Source organism: Octopus bimaculoides, chromosome 11 (assembly GCF_046866305.1).
Source record: "Octopus bimaculoides isolate indiv1 chromosome 11, ASM4686630v1, whole genome shotgun sequence".
NCBI classification, from domain to species: Eukaryota; Metazoa; Mollusca; class Cephalopoda; order Octopoda; family Octopodidae; genus Octopus; species Octopus bimaculoides.
In genome coordinates this window covers 44,258,740-44,279,382 of record NC_142938.1, presented here as the reverse complement: position 1 = coordinate 44,279,382, position 20,643 = coordinate 44,258,740, and the positions used below count along the sequence as shown (strand labels likewise).

Here is a 20,643-nt window from a genome sequence, read left to right as displayed (position 1 = left end):
GTTTGTTTTGTAGTTGTTTCCATTAGTATTTATTAGATATTTTTGCAGTCCCATGGTGGATATTTTGTAATATTTCTCTAGTTAAATAAGTCTCCTATCCACTTATATTCATGGGAAATACTATTTTATGTTTAATTTTGGGTAGTGTATTCTAAACTTTTATTGTTTTTCTGTCTTGTCTTGATAGTTTATTTAGCATTCGACTGAGAATGTTCTAATTATAACATTACCGAAATAGCTAGTGTATTGGTGCTAACTACCGTTTCTCTTTAATGTTTTAGTTCTGTTTTAAGTATTAATCAAATGTGTCTCTGATATTCCATGTTCACCTTTCTTTTTCTTTTATCTACATCGTACACTTTCAAGTGCATTAACTCATGTTCTTAATTTTTTCTCTCCTCAAGGTTGTCTTGACACAAGTTTCCTGATTCAAATTTCAGCAATTCTTTTCGCATATCCATATACTATCTGCAGCAATATTTCTACTTGTTTATCATCTGTAACAAACTACTTGGAGTTATCCATATGCAAAAGATGGTTCTGCCATAGCATTTGTATCTGAGTTCAGTCCCGTCTTAACATGTTGGTAAAAAAGACGTTCATGCCAGCTAGAAAAGGAGTGGAGAGAGGGTCTCCCCCTGGAGTATTCTGTTTCTAGTGGAGTTGGAATTATAAATCTAACCTTCTCTTGTCTATATCTGCAGAATTGTTTGCCATTTACTCATGATGTGTTCAATCACCATCAACATTGTATTAACATCTACTTTTCCATGTATGCATAGGTCAGACAAGACTATATTGGGGCAGAATTTTCTATGGTTAGATACCCTTCCTGACAGTAATCTTCATCTGTTTCTAAGCAAGGTAATCATCACCCAGTCCATCGAACAATGAACAATCGAGATATGGGTACACAGAGAACTAAACACAAACAGCACTATCTGAACAAGCCTTTTGTTTCTACGAAACATACCAAGATGTGTCAAGAAGGCTTTTTAGCATTCCTCCTCCTCTTCTGGAAGCATCCCCCACCCACTGATTGCAGAAAGGCAAGTTATGAGCCTACAAGTTTTAAGGTTTCCTGTTTATTAGACTGGTATAAACATAATAATCCAATGTTTCTTTCTTTGTTTTTTGAAAACAAGAATGTGATTGAAGGCAATTTGATTACTATTTGTAATAAGTTGGGTAACAATATAGGAGGCCCATTACCAGCTCATAAGGTGGGTTGTTATCAATAGAAACAATAATATGACCAAAAGGAAATAGAGTTTGTTATTCAAAGGTGAGAGGGAGAAGCATTTGTTGCCACTGAGTTGGGTGAGTGAGTGGGGGAACAGGACAGGTGACGTTTGTCATTGATTTGTCATTTGCTTCCTGTCAATAAGAGTGTTGTTATAGATAGGGGTGTTTTGGTAGAGGTATTGATATTGATAGTAATGTTGTGATGGTGTTACTAATATTTTTATGAGCAAGGTGTTACATAATTATTGGTGATTATCACCAATGCCTATATTCTGTGACACCATCGATGATAATAGATGACAGATGATCATGAAGTTGGTGATAGCTTAGCACTGTCATCACTGATGGTAAGAAAGTAGTATATTATTTAGATGCTTTGTAGCAATTAATAGTGGAATCCAATGCTTTAATAGTTCTGATGTATTGTTAAGGTGTCTAAATGTCTACAGATGGCTGCACAAATATTTGCTGTCTTTAGATGTTCTTTTAGTTTCAATTTTATTGTTTTCGCAAGTATGTAAATGTGACAATTTGAGTGTGTTATTTTAAATACTGGTGGTGGTGCAGGGTGGTACTGGAGGCCCAGGCAACTATAGCAAAGTGTAAAATGAATCATACATTGTTTTGTTGTTTCATTGTTATTGATGTTGCAGACTAGTTCCGGTTAGCTCTACCTGAATAGACGTATATGTCAAAGAGGTAAGCAACCTGACATTTCTGAACAATAGATCTGTGGGTTGCACCTATTTATCTGGCTGACTACCTGTGTGCTTTAAGTCTGCTCAGTCAAAGTTGATCTGGTGTTACACAACAATTATAGATCCACTCAGATATACAGTTAGATGCACAGAGAACTGGAAGCCAGAATCTATTTTTCTTTCTTAAAGACTGCTGTGCATGTCATTGGAAATTTAGCTGCTACATTGAAGAAAGAAAAAAAATTCTTGCAAGCTATTTCTATTTGTTGTTGTTGTTTAGCTCCAGGCTGATACTAATTCAACAAACCTATAATTCAAAATAAAATCCAACTATGACCAACCAGTCTTTTTTTTCAGACAGTGCATCAAGGACAATACTTTCTGATGTATTTTCCCACTTTTAAATAACTAGCCTTGAAGCTGCCCTTTGGGTGGCATTCAGGCTAGCACCTGCGGAGGGCACCTTTGAGGCCTTCGGCCCCACTATTGGCCCATTTCATGGCCCTCTACCCTTATGTAATGTAATGGACTCAAACACATTCATTGTATATGTATCTCCTGGTATTAACTATCCGATACCTCATTCCAAACTCCCTACCCAACATATATCCACACACTCATACCCATACACTCAATACCTATACTTCACTTGCACTCATACCTAAAGCCCATATCCCATTAACTTCTTGTTCATTCAATATGTAACGTTAATTCCATCTCTGTAACAGTCTGTGTATCGACCCTTGGTCTGCTTTCTGCTAGCTTTGCCGATAGACATACCGCTAGTTTCTAGTTTGACTTACAGCTAAGTTTCTAGCCTTGAAGCCACCTGTTAGGTGGTATTCAGGCTAGTTGGGAATTTTGTTGGGTATTCAGGTAGAAAAAAAAACTCTAGAACTCTGGGGTTGATGGTCCAAGCATCAATATGTAACCAGAACAGGAAGATTAGTTTTCCATCTAGACACAAGTTTCATAAACTACAAAATATAAATATCTACACTACCACACTTGAAATGTACCCGTTATAACTCTTTTATCTCTATTTGAATGTACATGAAGGTATTTAGAACACCCAAACTTATTTCAGCATATGTGCTTAGCACTGATGCTGATTATAGTTTAATCACTAAGTGTAGGAGCAAGGTAAATGCAGTAAAAATAGAGGGGTGGAGGTCAGTGGGGGCCCCATTTAAGCAGCCCTTCAGAAATTGAAACTCTTTACGATACTCCCTGGGAGTTCATGGTACAAAACTCATTGTCATAGCTCTCATTTGGTTGCCAATGCCTTGTATTTAGTTTCAAATACAGTAAAAATTGAAGGTGTGTGGGGGAGAGTCAGTGGGGCCCCAATTAGGCAGTCCTTAAAAAAATAGACTCCCTTAGGACATTCCTTGAGATGAGGGGAGTTGCTGGGTTGAGTTTTGTTGACCTTGCATAAACAGTCTAGGAGGAGTTAGCGAACATAAAAACGTAATGAACAGAGAAACATTACTCAAATTTATATTAAGTAAATAGGGTCTGACTAAACGGTGATTTGGTTATTTCTAACAAGTGTATAGGCTTTACTGTTTTGCTAGCTGTTGTTGATAACATTAGTGTACTTGTTGCTTTTAGATGACTTTTTTTTGTTTGTCAACAAAGTTGAGACAGCTGAGTCAATAACACTAAACTGGACAGTTTGTTGTTTAACTTTACATCAGCTCTTATTAAGTAGATCCATGATAAAAATTATTATAGACCATCCTGTTATTTTCATACTTTTTTTGGTGGTGGTGGTGGAGAGCAGTGTATCTAGGATTAAATTATTCAATGTGTCCTGTTTTAAAATGGTGGAGTGTCATTTGAGGGAACTTTGGCTGCTGCTTCTAGCAAGTCAAGAAACAATATAAAGGTTTCTTTGCTGAAGATAATGATGTTGAATAGCCCATTCGTCCAACTGAGCTAATCTATGATACAGAGGTAGCCAATCAAAATATTGAAGTAAAACTGTTAAGACCACGTTCCCGGATATGACATGTGTACAGGATATCTGACATGTGTAAATTCAATTTCCTTCATGTTATCTCATATTTATTGATATTTAAAGGATGCTATCTCATTAACTGTGGCCATGCTGTCCTAAGATTCAAGACTGAAAATATAGTTTCTGTTTTTAACATAGGAAGTCTGCTGCAGAAAATTTTGCTGCTATACTGAGCAAGTCAAGTTATAATATAGAAGCTGTCTTGGCTTATGCTGTAGTTGGTAGTGAAAGTAGCTTTTGAGAGTATCTATGAATGAAGATTTAATCAGAAAACTCAAGCTATGCGCTTCTTAAAATGGTTTTAATGAAATTGCTGTACTATTTCTGCTTTGAGAAAATATAGTGGTTTAATTTGAAGTTAATATTAAAATACATGAGCATAAAGCATGGTGGGTTTCAGAAATATATTGATAATAATGTTGAAAGAGTCAAGATTTTCCTAAAATAAAATAGAATAATACATAACTAGAATATGAAATAATGCAAAAATTATAGATTAAAAAAAGGAGATAATACTTTAAAACTACAATCTGGATGAGTGTTTTTGAAAAATGAAGTATGCAAGTTTGAAAAAGATATCCGCAGAAATATACAACTGACTTTATAACAAGAGTTGCCGGTACATAAACATAACTACTATAGTTGACCACAGTAACATCATCTTCCGACATATCTTTATAATGCAATGGAAACAAAGAAAAGAGGAAGAATGATAAAGGAAATCAGTCAAACAAAGAGAGGAGAAGGAAAAGTATGAGTACTACTTACCTATCTGTCTCTGGTTCCTTGGGTCCATTGACATTAATGTGTTGATATATTGATGATGGCTGAGGTGGCTGAGGTGGAGGTGCCACAGGAGGTGGGGTCCTGTACATACCTGTCACAACAAAATACACACATTCTGTTACTTTTTTAGTGCAAGCAACCATTTTCACTGAGTCACAAGTCATTTAATAAATGTGTGAGCTTTCGTGCAAGCTGACACTATGCAAGTTACAAAGGCATAAAATTAGACTGTTAATTTTTTTGAATCAAAAATAAAAGTGTCTTTCCTCCACATATATTTCAACATGAAGGCAGAGAGAATTTTTCAAACTCCATTTCTGACTGACAATTCCCATTTGCTGAGACAGAGGAAGAGCGAGCAGGGAAGACCACGACCAAGCCGGTATACAACGTGAAATAGTAGCAGCTACCAGCCAACCGCATGCAATCAATACTTCATTCCATACAATCCATGCTGATCAAGAGATGTATACAATAATGGTAAAATAACATGGGAAGTTTAGCATTTCAAATGCCAACTAGAGAGGGAGAACAATTGGAAATCTCTCCGACAGACATACAAAGTTGATTTTAACATGATTTATCTTTACAGAGAAAGCTAGATAGATAGATAGCTAGATAGAGAGAGAGAGAGAGGGAGAGATAGGGGAAGTCAGTCAGTAAAAGAGACAAATAGAAAGAGAGAAAAGGATAAAAAAAGTAATTTTATTAATATTTATGAAAAACAAATTTATTCAAGAATAACAAATACAAAAACTATTAGTTTGGTTTACATAACTTAGTATAAATTTAAAAGGATTTTATTTAGCATAAAATATCTGTGCTTAGTAGAGTTTTAAGTATAATTAAACGAACATGTGATACATAAATACATAAATGTAGTGTTCAGAGTGCAACAGCTATATAGCTTTTAACAACACCTCCACATTTCAGTTGAAGAAATAAGTCACAACTTTTATAAGGAATAACTGCTAACCAGTAGAAAATGAAAGTAACATTTTGATTATCTCTTAACAGAACAACTGAGAAAGGTTACACACACACACATACATTACACACACACACACACACACACACACACACACACACACGTATATATACAAGCATATATACACATACATGTATATGTTTGCATGCATACACACACACAATATTATTATATCTCAAGTAGTAAACCAGTCTATTCTTTATATAGCAGAATTTCATCAATATATTTTTGTCTGACTATTTCTTCGGCCATTATCAAATTGATGATCTGAGGGGGTGGAAAGCTAGCAAGCAATGATGTATAGATAAAATGCTATTCATCCAGCTTACCATTTTAACTGCAATCAAGATGAAATGAATTATTGGCTTGTTCCTTCCCCACACACTTCTCATAATCTGGAGATTTACAACTTAATTTGTATAATTTTACAATAGTCACTGAAAAAACAGAAAAACCTCAATAGCAAGTGGACGGTTGTTTTACTGAAATTGCTAATGCCTCAATAGAGTCAAATGAACAGTCAATATATTGTTTCTGATCGGGTAGTTAAGAATATAGATGACAGTTCTTCCAGTTGCAGAATGTTTATATTTTCAAGTATGGTAAATCATTTTTTATCCTCTAACCTTTCTACATGAAACTAAAGCAAAGCTTTAAAAAGATATATATATATATATATATAAATTTTAAAGAGTTACAAAAATTTATACGAGTGAACATTTAACTATAAAGATCCCACAAGTTTTTTTTTTTTTTCCTTTTCTATTATGCCATAAAAATCATATAAAACTAGTTAGTAGAAAGTAAATATGACTTTTATTACTTTTTATAAAGAATTCTAACTTTAAGATATATTTACATAGTATCTGATTTTCTATCTTCCTCTCTACAATACATTTTAATGATAGCTTTTTCATACTGTCAGGATTCAAATGGGTTTTACAATTCAGCACCCTTCCATGCCCAACGTAACTTTTTCTTTTGAGATTTTAAGTCTAATTTTCTATGGATGTTTTCTACATAAAAAAAGCATGACACACAAGCACACATCTCATTGCATGTACACCTGAAACCATACATATACATGACTGGTTTAGTGTGAAGGCATAGTTATTCCAGGATTGAAAAATAAAGAATGAGTAAATGAAACAGTGTACATAATTGCAATATGAAAATGAATAAATAAATGATAATGATGATGAACTAAAAGCATTTCTTAATAGCATGGCAGGTATAAAAATAACATATTTTAGATGAGTTAATCTGATAGCACATACTTAGTATGAATCAATCTGAAATGTTACAGATTTTAGGAGTGAAAATATTTAGCAAATTTGAGAAGATGCAGTGCATGGGCCACATTAGGCAAATAGCATAATAGGATAGTTGAAGCAATTGTTCAGACAGGAAGCATTGTTAGCACAAACTATTACAGAAGATTGCTTCCATGACAGTTAAATTACATGGTGACACCAGATGGTATTGGTTAAATTATGTTTAGTTAATTGAATTGATAGTAAACTGCCACATGAAAAATGAAATATCATTTCTGATTTTCATTTTAAATTCCAAAAATATAATGGAAACATAAACACATACATATTTTCAATATCAGTGGCATGATTGTTTCTCACACAAGGGTGACAACGGTTAGGTTTCTTGGGGGAGGAAATGAGATTATGATGTAAATACTTTTCCCAAAGACATTAGTAATGCTATAACTGGGAAACGAAAATCAACCCATGCCAAATGTTTCTCATTATCCTGAGGCACTTACATATACAAACTCTGTTATAAATATTTAACTGATGAAAACTATGAGAAACAGCACACAGCTATGGGTTAAATCTATTATGAGAGAGAGAGAGAGAGAGAGTAAGAGAGAAAGCAAGAGAGAGTAAGAGAGAAAGCAAGAGAGAGCACCTGACTTCTGTTAGAATCTTTATGGCTCAAGTCCTCTGCTTTTTAAGTGAGCTAAAGTTAAAGAGAAAGAAGCAAGATAAATTAATAAAATATATATACTGAATTTAATTACTAACTGCACAATCTCTCCAGGGAAATGTTCCACCCATCCCATTGATTACCTCTTACTCATTACCAATGTCCAACTAAAAGGTGAGTAGGGAGGACACATTTATGAGCAGAAGAGGTGGGATTCAGAAGAGGAAGATTGTGCAGTGAACAAATCTTCACATTACACACCATCAAACCAAGTTGCGAGAGCTAGCAACCATTTGTGGTCAATGTCATTTATTTCAAAAAGGCCTTTAACAGCCTGCACAAGAAGTCTCTATAGAAAATTGTCATGTTGCATGAAGTGCCCACCTACTACATCAATATTATGTGACCACATTACCAAAAGACACTGCTAAGTTAGAACCAAAGATAAGAACATAAAAAAGGTTCGAATTGTCACAGGGGTGCATTAAGGATGTGAACTGTCACCCTTTTTTTTTGGTTCCTGCTGGTGGTAGATTTCATCATGAGGAAATCCACAGGCAATCAAGCATTCAGCATCAAATGGGGGACAGGGAAGACTCATAGATCTTGACTTTACTGATAACCCAGGACTCCTTAGTACCACATCTATAGTAATGCAAGACATAACCAGCAATATCAATAACACCAGCTTCAATGTTGGTCTTCAGGTCAACCCTGGAGCAATGAAAGGATGGAAGTATTTCACAGCAGCAACATCCCTGGCTGAAGGACCAAATTCTGGAGACCATTCATTCATTCACATATATAGACAGTAACGCTGCTAACAATAAAAGCTCAGGAAGTGATGTGGAAAAGAGACTCAGCAAATCTGAAGTTGTCTTCCAGGGTCTGAACTGAAAGGTCCAACTCCACCATCAAGCAGAATACCAAACACTGCTTCTATAAATGTAATGTTGACAGCCATTTATGCCTGTGAGACATGTAAAAGGACCAGCAGAACCTATAGGACAACAGATGTTTTCTGCAGAGTTGACTTAGAAAGAACTATACTAAGAATTTCTTGGCATCACCACATCACAAATAAAGGAGTCATGGAAAAGGCTAGGTTGAGTAACCTACAAGATATCACTGAAATGGCAGAACACGCCTGGCCATGTACTACACATGCCCATGAAGAGATAAATGAAAACCTCTTTTGAGTAGAAGCTAGAGAAAGGGCATAGCAGATGCGGCAGAACTATCAAAAGCTGGTTGAAGACTGCAGAGGAGGACCTGCCTGTGTGGAGACTTCTTGCTACCCAATGCTTCAGGGGGAGTAAAAGGGACTAATTTAAGACTAAGACAATCATCTCTTCTGGTAAGATAATTGCTTCAATTTAGGCTACCAACAAACCAGGAACTAATGTTAGTTCTGAGAAAGGACATCTAAATTAATTGAACATTTATAATAATAACCTTGGGGACAAGGTTACATATTTTGGAGAAGGGATGAAGCAACTGAGCCCAGTACTTGACTGATGAGTATTTTATTCATCACACTCAGAATGATGGAAAGCAAAGCTTGCATGACAAGATTTGAATGCAGAAGGAAATTCCATGAAAGTAAACTTTACTATTAGTTACAGTAATAAAAAAAAAAATGATTTCTTAAGAATACAAAGCCCTAGCAAAGATTAAAGTGTATTACTAAGACTGTGATAAAACAATTTCTGGGAAAGAATCAAACAACTGGTTGTCAAAAATTTTACTTTATTTGCCCATTTAATCTCTTGACAATATATAATTAATCAATTGGGTATTAAAAGAATGTGAAGAAACTGGGACATTACGAAATCTAAGCTTTTCCCAAAGATAAAGTAAGTGATGGTGTTCCAGCTGAGCACTGAAACTGGAGTGCACTCTATTCAATATAAGCTCTTCTCATATAGCTAAGCTGCTATGAAACTGGCTATGTCTTTTTTTTTTTTTTTTTTAATACAATCATCTCCTTTATTGCTCACAAGCATATGGATTTACTTAAAAACATTTCCCTGGAGAACACAATCTGGAAAAGTCTCATGCTAAGAATATCTAACACCCTAGTTAGAACAACTCCAGCTTCTTCAACTCTTTTTCCCTACCCTCATCCCAATTATGGTAACCAAACTGGCTTTGAAGTAAAATTCCAAGTGAGCTATTTTATAAAATATAACTTGGTAACTGTAACTTATTGTTTCTGTCGAGTTTGATTTTTACCTGACATTCACCTTAGACTCAATTATATAAGTATCAGTAATATACTAGATTTGATTGAAGAAACCATACTTCTACAAAAATTGTCTTAACATTATTGATTTCTAACCAAGCATAATCATAGTCTATTTGTCAAGTATATCACTTATGATCACTATTATCATTATTAGTAGCACTAAGGCAGTGAGCTGGCAGAATTGTTAGCACACCGGTGGAAATACTTAATGGTATTTCGTCTGTCTTTACATTCTGAGTTCAAATTCTACTGAGGTCGACTTTACCTTTCATCCTTTTGGGGGTCGATAAATTAAGTACCAGTTGTGTACGGGGGGGGGGGGGGGGATTTAATTGGCTGGCCCCCGCACCCAAAATTTCAGGCCTTGTGCCTAAATTAGAAAGGGTTATTAGTAGCACTAATTTTCTTGGTAATGCCTAAAGTCTGCATTACCAAGAGAATTGTGCTAGCATCTTGTTTGCAACAGTTCTGATTTCCATTTACATTGTTATTTAGAAAGGTATGAACATAATAGTCTCCTATTCTCTCCTTGTAAGTTTCAAGCCTATTAATTAATCCTTTTGGGGGTCGATAAATTAAGTACCAGTTGTGTACGGGGGGGGGGGGATTTAATTGGCTGGCCCCCGCACCCAAAATTTCAGGCCTTGTGCCTAAATTAGAAAGGGTTATTAGTAGCACTAATTTTCTTGGTAATGCCTAAAGTCTGCATTACCAAGAGAATTGTGCTAGCATCTTGTTTGCAACAGTTCTGATTTCCATTTACATTGTTATTTAGAAAGGTATGAACATAATAGTCTCCTATTCTCTCCTTGTAAGTTTCAAGCCTATTAATTAATCAGTGATTGCGGTGATATGTACTTGGCAAACAGAAATTAACACTCAGTAAAAAATTTGAGAGATGATGTTATTAGTATTCTTGAAAAAGTCATATACATTATACCATTTAACCTTGGTGTGTCATCATCAGCATCATCATTTAACATCTGCTTTTCAAGCTGGCAGAGGTTGGATGTGCCAACAGGATTCAGTTAGAGGGCTGTACTAAGCTACAATGTCTGCTGGGGTATGGTTTCTACAGCTTGATACCATTCTCAATGCCAACCACTTTATAGTGTAATGGATGCTTTTTTTCATGGAACCTGCATTTATGAAGAATTAATTGACAATTTGGGGTCAATAGTGAGTGGCTGACTTGATGGTTATTTTAATAACCATTTTCTTGAATGAACTCTCTTCAGTGGAGCAGGTAGTGTAATCCCATTAAATGGAGCTGATTGCTTGATGTCAAAATCCTTGATGCAACTGTCAATAAAGTGGTATCCTTGAACATGAATGAACTACCAACTTCCAGTATCTCCACAATCCTGAGCTTCATTCTTAATAAAGTCATATCATTACTAATATCAGTTATTAAGTTGCTCCCCCACCAACTGATATGGAATTCTTGCAGCCTAGTATGAATAAAACAAATAAAAAACAATTTAGCACAAGTATCACTATGTAATCAACAGCCACCAGCTTCCTGGCAGTAATTGGTTACTGTCAATAAGTGGCCTTTCTGAATGGTTTTGTTTGAAAATGAATAGATTTCTGCAACTGGATTCTTTACTGGATTAATGACATTAATATGCCTGGATTGGAGCACTAAACTACTTCAAGAATAAATTTAATGATGTCTACTACCAGCATAAAAAAGAAAAAAAAGAGTTATATAAAATTATGAGCAATATGAATTAATATTGAAATATACCACAGAATGTTAGAACTTCTCTGAATTGAATCCATAATCATATTTTAAGTTCCAGAGTGACACCCATTTCATTTCACTCACAAATAAATTTGATCAATCATTTACATATGCAATAAAGTGACTTGTTTAAGTATCTATATTTTGCATACATACATACATACATTCCTAGAATTACATGACACAACTTTATATTTTTTATCTCCAGTTGACTTCACCACATTAATCTCCCTTTCTCATGACTTTTCTTATTCAAGAGAATCTTCAGTGGTTCTGGTCAACAGCCTTCCAACTATCATGTGATATTACTTATTGCAAACACCTCGTATTTAAACTGCTAATCAAACTTGAAAAACACACAAAGGATATATAGACTCAAGATTAAATATCAATAAAAAATTTAAATAAGTCCTCAATTCAATGTTGAATTTTCACAAACTGCATTTGTCTAAACCTTTTCTCAAAGCTAAATTGTCAGACAAATTATGAAAACTAAATTTAATGCTATATCAAATCAGTTTTATTTTTTTTTATTTATTTATAAATTTAGCTGTCAAATTATTTCCAGACTCAATAGAAACAAGACTCCTCCCACTGCTAATCTAATTTTAAAGAGAAGAGTAAGATGCAGTAAAAGAAACCAGTCACATTTCAACTTCTTATAGAACTTGCAGTATATCAATATTGTCTAAATTTCTATATTCATCACTGTCACCCTTGAGAATGTGGGTAATATTACTGTATTTTCTCAGGTTTTCCTCTGAAAGTTTATAAATATATCCCTATCAGATTAGAGGGAACTTAGATGCATCACTTTAGTAAATGAGTAACATGGGAGATCTGCAATGATATTCACTAAGAAATAATTGATTAAGATTGGTAGCTGAGTGGTTAGACTGTTCATAGAGTTTTGTATTTAAACTACACAACAGCCATTGCAAGGAACATAATTTTAACTATATAACCAATATGTTTCACTTCATAGGGACTCATAGTGACTCATAGTGACTTTAGTTTTTGTTTAGACCCAGGTCAGCCCTAACTGAGTAATATGATTAAAGGCATTCCAACTACAAGGTGTTTAAGTTAAATTTGATGATTATTATGTCTTTTTTTTTCAAGAACTGCTTGATGTATTGGTGAACAAACAACAATGTTGGAGAGTATAAACGTTATAATTGAGAAAAAGTTAGCTGACATGAAGGACAGGAAGCCATCTGAATATTGGAAAAGAGTTACTTGTATCATGATGATTTGCACTGGGTATCAAAATGCTGGCATCATGACTGCTGCTCAGTGCTCTGTGAAAACTGTAAAGGTTGTAAGATGTGACATAGAGAGCCATAATGGAGACTGCATCTGCACACCTGAATTCACCCAACAGGGCCTTTAGGCTCAATTTAGATGGCTTTGTGAAGCTACTGGATACACAACAACTGGCTGGAGAAGGTTGCTGCAGGAAGGCCATATGTGTGGCAGCAGATTTAGCCCCTTGCCGTACCTCTGGAAAGAATCAGCAATGGTTGTCAGAGAATTTTTATGACTTCACCAGCCCAAATTGCTGGCCTCCTAATTCCCCTGATTATAATCTCATGGATTACTATGTGTGGAAGATGGTTGAGAAAAGCACCAACCACTCTGCCTGAAATACCAAGGCTAAGCTAGTTGCCAAGATCAAAGAGGAATTCAAAGAACTGCCCATGGACACAGTGAGGAACGAATGCACAAGGTTCTGGAGCTATCTTCAGGCCATGGTGGAAGCTGGGGTAGCTACTTTGAATAAACTGTTATCTCCCAGCCATAATTTAGTTGATATTTTTGAGTTTCTAAAATACTCGTTATTTTTGGATAAGATATTGTGCTTTCTCTTCCTTTTATGCAAACTGTCAAATTTAACCCGAAACTCTGTGTCTAATCATTTTAAGGCTATGTAAAACTATATTACTTGTGTTTGCCATTTTATCCAACCCAATAATCTGTATATAATTATACACAGACTGGATAAATTCATAGTATTAAAAAATATAAAAACACATTTTTGAAAAATACCTGTTAAATTGTATGTGCATGCATATAATAATTCTATCAGTGAAACGCCAACATTTTAAGGCATAAAAATTAGACCTAATATTCTTTAACTCCTTGCACTTCAATACAAAGGTAAGGCAAATTACACAATGTACTTCAGTTGTTTTTTTATTTGCTGATGCATTAAAGACAATACAATATTTAAAACAAATTTGAATTTGGCTAGGGATGTACCATAAAACTTATTACAGGCAGGCACACTAGCTTCACCAATGCTACTTCTTTATTTGTAATGATTTCCTTCAATGAGGAACAAGGTTAATTTTTCTAAGGAACAATAGTTGAACGAATTTACTTCAATATATAACTGGTATTTGATTTTTTTTTTACTTCATAAAAAGGAAAGGTAAAGTTGGCAATGACAAGAACTGAACTTATAGCTTAAAATGATTAAGCTAAATAAATGCAGTCGAGCATATAGTCTGGCATTTCACCATTTTTGGCAACTCCCACTGCCTCTCCTACCCCAATAACAATAAACTTTTAAACACAAACCAAAACGATTAATCAATAGTATTTATTACTTCCTCAAGAAAGGCCAGTCTATGAAACACGAAATCAATCGTTTCTAAGAAATCCCAATAGAATGTATTACAAGTCAAATCAAAGAATTTTCACATGCAGATATCATTGAATAGATGAACAGAGGGGAGTACAGTGTTACAGAAAGACTATGTTGTAAAAAGAGGCTTGAAACCATGATGTAATGGGAACATCGAATAGCTAATGGTGATCGAAGAAGGACCAATCACAAATGATTTTCTGAAGGAAGATTGGAAACGGAAATCAGACGGTATTGATTTTCTTTTCTAGACATTGGGATCTGAGCTAGCAACGGATCTACTGAACTTAGAGAAAACAATTTACATTGCAGCCAGAAACAGAAAATGTTAGTTGATATGGTAACTTAACAGTGAATGGTCTATGAAAGACTGGAGCCATAATAACAATTAGCTCAGCTTTTCTTTCAATAGATAAACAGCAATCCTGACAAGAAATCTATACAAAATATCAACTTATAATTTGTAGATACATTATTTGTTGTCTTTATATTATCATTTAAAATTTTTTTGTCAGTTGGCTGATTTTCTTTCACAAACGTTAATCTCTGAATTGTACTAGCAAAATTAGATATCAGAAATTGTTTTACAAAGTCTAAAAATAATATAAAATTTGAGATTATTTATTTATACTGTTCTTTTAAATTAACATAATTACTTCATAACCAAAATCATTCTTTATAAATGCAGATGAGAAACTGAAAACTCAAAAGGAAAAATACTTAAATTTGAAAGTGATGGGGGCTATGAGAGAATCTGAAGAAAATACTGCTACTATAGAACATTCAACAAATACACTCAACTTAGAGATCTGTATTCTCCACTATTTAGTTAACTGGTTAGAGCTTGTAAGGGTTAAATTTTAGTTAGACATAGCAAAGTGCTCATGACAAAATACAAATCATTGTTGAAAGCATAGCATGACATAACTGCAGCTCTTGAATGGTGTACAGGTATATAGAAGGAAACAAATTTAATGTAAAATGTTTAATACCATCAATACATGGAAATGTTAAATTTTGCAGATTATTAAAGAATGGGAAGATTTAGTTCATATGATGTTTAGATGTTTACCTAATTCCATTTTTCAAATATAAATTAGATTACTGATCTTGCTGTTGGAGTTATGTTCTTCAATTTGAAAATAAGTGAGCATCCAATAAACATTTTTAAAAATTGAGAATAAATGAGATCATGTTGGAAAAAAAGAAATATAATTACCTCAATCAATTCTAAGTGCATGAAAATCTGATCAATTTTTATTTATACAATAGCATTTCTCTAAACGATAAAATAACGTGGAAATAATGCGATAAAATTATATCCTATTACAATAATGAAAAGATAGATAAAGTAAGCCTAATACTAGTTAAGATTTTCAACAATCAGATAATGTACAACTAAAACATATGATACATGCATACACACATACATTTGTATGTGGAATGCGCTGGAGAAAAAAGGTTGTATGAACTGGTAACCAACAAGTAAATGGGTTCTGAAAAATGATTACAGTATTTAGTGAAGTCATGCCTTTAAAAATATTTTGCCTATGGAAGAAAACATCATGATAGTTGCAGTTTATCTAAAGTAGTATAACATAACAGGCACTCTGCAACAATCCCAACTGGGAGCTGAGAAGCAATTTGAGCTAACATTTATATACTTAGAAAGCAAATATTTCTAAAATCTTGCTACACAACTTTTTTTCAGCTCTAACACTTGATAGTTATAAGCATATTAGTTTTCCACATTACTTATTCCTTAGTTCAGGTAAGATTTTTTGCTACTATAATTCTGCTTCTTTCATAGCTGTAATGTTGAGAAGTCCTTCCTTAATCTGTATCAAAACAAAATTTTAATGTAATATCCTCAGTAGAAAACTAACTGGTGCCACAAGGGAATCAACTCAAAGATTATACATTTCATTTGGTTCTCTTTGTTTTAAGGGCATGTAAAAAGGGAATCTAGCCACAGAAAGTCTGCTTTAAAGAACTCCACTTGACCCATGCAAGCAATAGAAAAGTGGATGCTAAATTATGAGGGCTTCACTCTGAAGCTTTTATATAGTAAAGGCATTAAATATCTTATGAAAATTTCATCCCATTCACATTGTTAATATCCTTGGGAAAGGCATAAAGATCACATTTCTATTCCCACTTCTCTAAAGTCAATATTGTAACATGAACAAAATAAAAAAAAGTAAAACTAAAACAGTCATAAAACAGTAGTGCAATAATAGTTTCTTTTAAAAGAGACCCAAACCTTTCTTATAAGATATAGTTAATTCAACCAACATTGGTACTATTATTGCCACTCAAGAAAAGGCAGCCTATGTGTTATTTGAAGTTGACAGAATAAAATGCAGATCTGAATTATCTGTACAAAAACAACAGATGTATGGATAAATAATTTATAAATATATAACTTCACTATAAACAAGAGTTGCTTAAATTTTTATAAAAATCACCCAGAATAAATGATTTAGGATAACTTGCCTGATATCTAAATATATGGATAGGGCACAAAAAAAAATTCCTTCAACAGATTACCAGAAATCATCTAAATGAAAATAAAACTCAGTGTACATATTAAATCTAAATCAAGAACAAGAATTTTACACAATATACACAAACAATGAAGATACAGAGAAGAGATATAGTGTTGGTAGTGGACATGATTTTTCAATGAGAGAATATTTATCAAAGATAAGGAATAAATTTTAGAAAGCAGGTTTGATTTTTCTGAAGCTGTTTAAAAGTAAGCAAAAATTAGAAAAGAGGAGATATTGCAGTTTTTTTTAGATAAATAAATAGCTAGTTTCAAGAAATTACTGAGTATACACAGTTTTTCTTTCAAAATCATCCCCCACATCCACTATTTTGCTCACAATCAACCGTTTAGGTTTTAGCCACTTCATACATTACAGCAGATTTAATCAAAATTTAGTAAGCATGTTTTACATTGCTGCTTCTACTTGCAGTTAAGATACAAAATCCGAACTTACCATTCTTCAACACCCCACTTCCCACCAAAAGAGTATAAAGAGGGTTTACATTAAATTGATAGAACAAATGACTGGGTAAAGTAGAGTGTAGAAGGATCAAACTTAAAGAGTTACAGGCTAATGTTTATATGTGTGTATGAAAGTGCTCCTGTTTCTTTGTCTGGGTTTCATGTGATAGTTACCAAGGAGTGTCTTGTCAAACAAATACTGTCATTTCTATAGTCAAACTTGACAGACTAAAGTTAATTGAAGCATGCTTCAGTTTGCCAATTCTGTGAGACGTGGAAGGTACAATGCAAGTAACTTTCAACCTTAAATCTACTTCATTTTCATTTGCAACAAAGTTGAAAATCCTGATTTGTAAAGATAGCTTGACACAGATGGAAGCAACGAATGGATAGCTGTTTCTGCTACTTCTAGGTAAGAATTGCACATGAAAGGCCAAAATTTTGTGACTGAATTCTGATCAAATACATCTCTTGCTTGCGAATCACTCTTTAACTCCAGGAATTCATCTTGACAGTCATCAGGAACTTTTACCATTAATAATTTGAATAGATTTTGCACTAAATCCAACTCATTATTACATAGTTCTGAAAATTATTGGTTAATTCCATTTTCAGTGCTGTCAAGTACTGCATAATTTAATTTTTTTGCAAATTATGAAAGCTCTTGGTTGTTACCAGCAGCAAGAATTGATAACAGTTTCTCAAACATTGCAATATTTTTAATATTGGCCTTTCTCTTCCAATTATCCAGGTTGCACATGAAGGCTTTCAAAGAATCGATGAATTTTTATGATGCTTATATTAATTACTTCCTTGTATTTGAAGGTTTAGTTTATTCAACTGCTCAAAAATGTCAACCAAACATACAATGTGCATACTGCATTTTTCATCCAACCTTTTAAAAAAATCTTCCACCTTTCATTGACATTCATAAACTAATTTGTACTCATATCTGAGCTCAGCAACTTGCTCAGTTATATATATTCTTTTGAAATCTGTCAAACATTTGTATGATAAAGAAGAGATTGATGACTTGCATCCATGTCAATACATAACTGCTTGTAAAACTTGAATAGAGGGCTCCTCCTTTGAAAGATTGACACTTTGATCCAAAACCTTCTCTAGTGGAGTTGGCATCATTTTTTGAGACCGGTTTCTGATGATGGGTCATACAATGAATCCCTTTCACTTTTGGCACTTGCTTTTTCACACAAACTCGAAATCCAGATTTTGTCCCCGACATAGCTAGTGCTCAATCTGTACAGCACCCACAGACATTATCCTACAAAAGATTTTCTGAGGCCTTGGTTTTAGTTTCAAGAGAACAACAAAGATATTCCGCTTTGAATGAACCAGGGTGAACATATCTTGCAAGCACCAGTAGCTGCAAACATAATGCCACATCAGTCAATTCATCAATTTGAATTGAAAATAAGCCAAATGTTGCTGAATTGATCTGCACAACTTGACCTTTGATGTCAATGGCTATTTGCTGATCCTTCTTTTAAAAGTACTGTTCGATAGTGAAATAACTCCAAGTTTCTTTTTTCTCCAATCCATTTCCCAATACAATTTCTACCATTTTAAGTTTGATCAAACTTCCCTCAATTATAGTGGGGTTTTTTTTTTCTGTTTTGCTACAACAGACAAAGCTTCAGTGATCTTTTGGTTCCTTTCTTGTAATACTCCTGTTGAATTCAGCTTCATCTTTTTGAGAGCATTCCCCTGATGCCTTTAAAGAAAAAAAACTTTCATCCTTGCTCGTGTTGAGGAGAAACATTCAGTCGTTGTTGCTTTAACGTTATTGATTTCAGAGAATCATTTACCAAATGTAGGTAACAAATAGCACATTGCATCCTTTCTTGTCTATAGATCATGGAAGCAAATTCATAGTAAACATATGAATCATTGTACCCTATTTTTCTTTAATACTCATGACGAGTTCCATATTCCATGAATAACAAAACATGAAGAGTCAAAGATAATTAGAATGTTTTCACTGATAAAAAGTGAAATTATTTAAAATGCAATATGGCTGGCATTAAAAATAGACATGGCCAGTGATATATACCCAAAAGATACATTTAAAAAGCATGGAGAAAATAGTCCACACTTAGCCCACAAATACTAAGGAAGCATAGCCATCATTCTGAGTACAAAAACAAACAATACACTCACTAAAACTTGAAAGCAACAGGAACTAACACCATAAATTCCTACTACCAAAGACTGTTAAAGAATGTTCAGAGAGTTGGTCAGGGGGTTCAAAAACCTCCAAGGGATTCTGACCAGAGCTGAACAATAAAATAACATGGACAAAATTTTATATACATATACACACTCACATGCATATATATATATATATATATATATATATATATATATATATATATATATATATAGAGAGAGAGAGAGAGAGAGAGAGAGAGAGAGAGATACAAAGAGTAAATAAAAGAGATATAAATAGACAGTAGATAATTGTATTTTTTCAGCAATTTCTGTTTACTTTACTGTCATTGTTCTTGTTCAGTGTGTCCTATGGGAACTTGACTTCCTCTGCTCTCTGTACACTTATTTATTTTCTTGAATATAATACAACCTTGTCTGTAAATCAGCTACTTTGGACTGTATAGTTAAGGGGTTTGTCATGCACATTCAGATAGGCTGTTAACCCTTTTGAGAGACAATGTTTTGGTGTGTGTAGCCAAAAAGATCAAACATTTTTTTCCTACAGAGATACATCTATTGAAAGATGATCTTTGATTGGCTATTACACTTCAAAACCAACCATTCACAACAGTTGTTCCATCAGGCCTATGGATTGGCTGCAAAGTCCTTTCAGCTTCTATCATTTGGGTTGATCAATTGGTCGGGGTTTCCCAATAGGGTTAATCTGTGATTTCAATACCTCTGCTGGAACTTTGAAATCCCATCCTACTGGTTTTGATGAAGAACATTCAACTATTTGATCATCTTCAACTATTCATCAAATTAACATGTCAGTGGTTGAGTATTCACATGTACTCATAACATAATTCTTAGATTGAATCAGGATGATACAATATGTGACAAGGCTGAGCATTTAAATATTAAGCACAATCTATCTGGTAGAGGGGTTTCACCTAGACTTCCATGTACTAGCTCTACCCAAGGTCATGGTAAAAAACACTAGCCAATGGTACAATCCAGTGGGATTGAATTTGGGATTTCATAATTTCAAAGCAAACTTCTTAATTACTTGGTCATACTTAGATTTATGAAGATAAGGAAAAATTGACTAGTTCAAAATCAAATCCTGTCATTC

The 20,643-nt window shown here is 33.9% G+C and overlaps 1 protein-coding gene across 4 annotated transcripts in view; it reads right to left on the bottom strand.

Annotated features, from left to right (window-relative positions):
• The window catches only part of LOC106873169 (uncharacterized), a 204,373-nt gene that overhangs the window by 71,099 nt on the left and 112,631 nt on the right, over nt 1–20,643 (bottom strand). For all 4 annotated transcript variants that reach the window (XM_089359896.1, XM_089359894.1, XM_089359895.1 and 1 more), the window contains one exon: nt 4,735–4,843. In XM_089359896.1, coding sequence (XP_089216022.1) covers nt 4,735–4,843 — 109 coding nt within the window. The remainder of the gene's footprint in view (nt 1–4,734; nt 4,844–20,643) is intronic.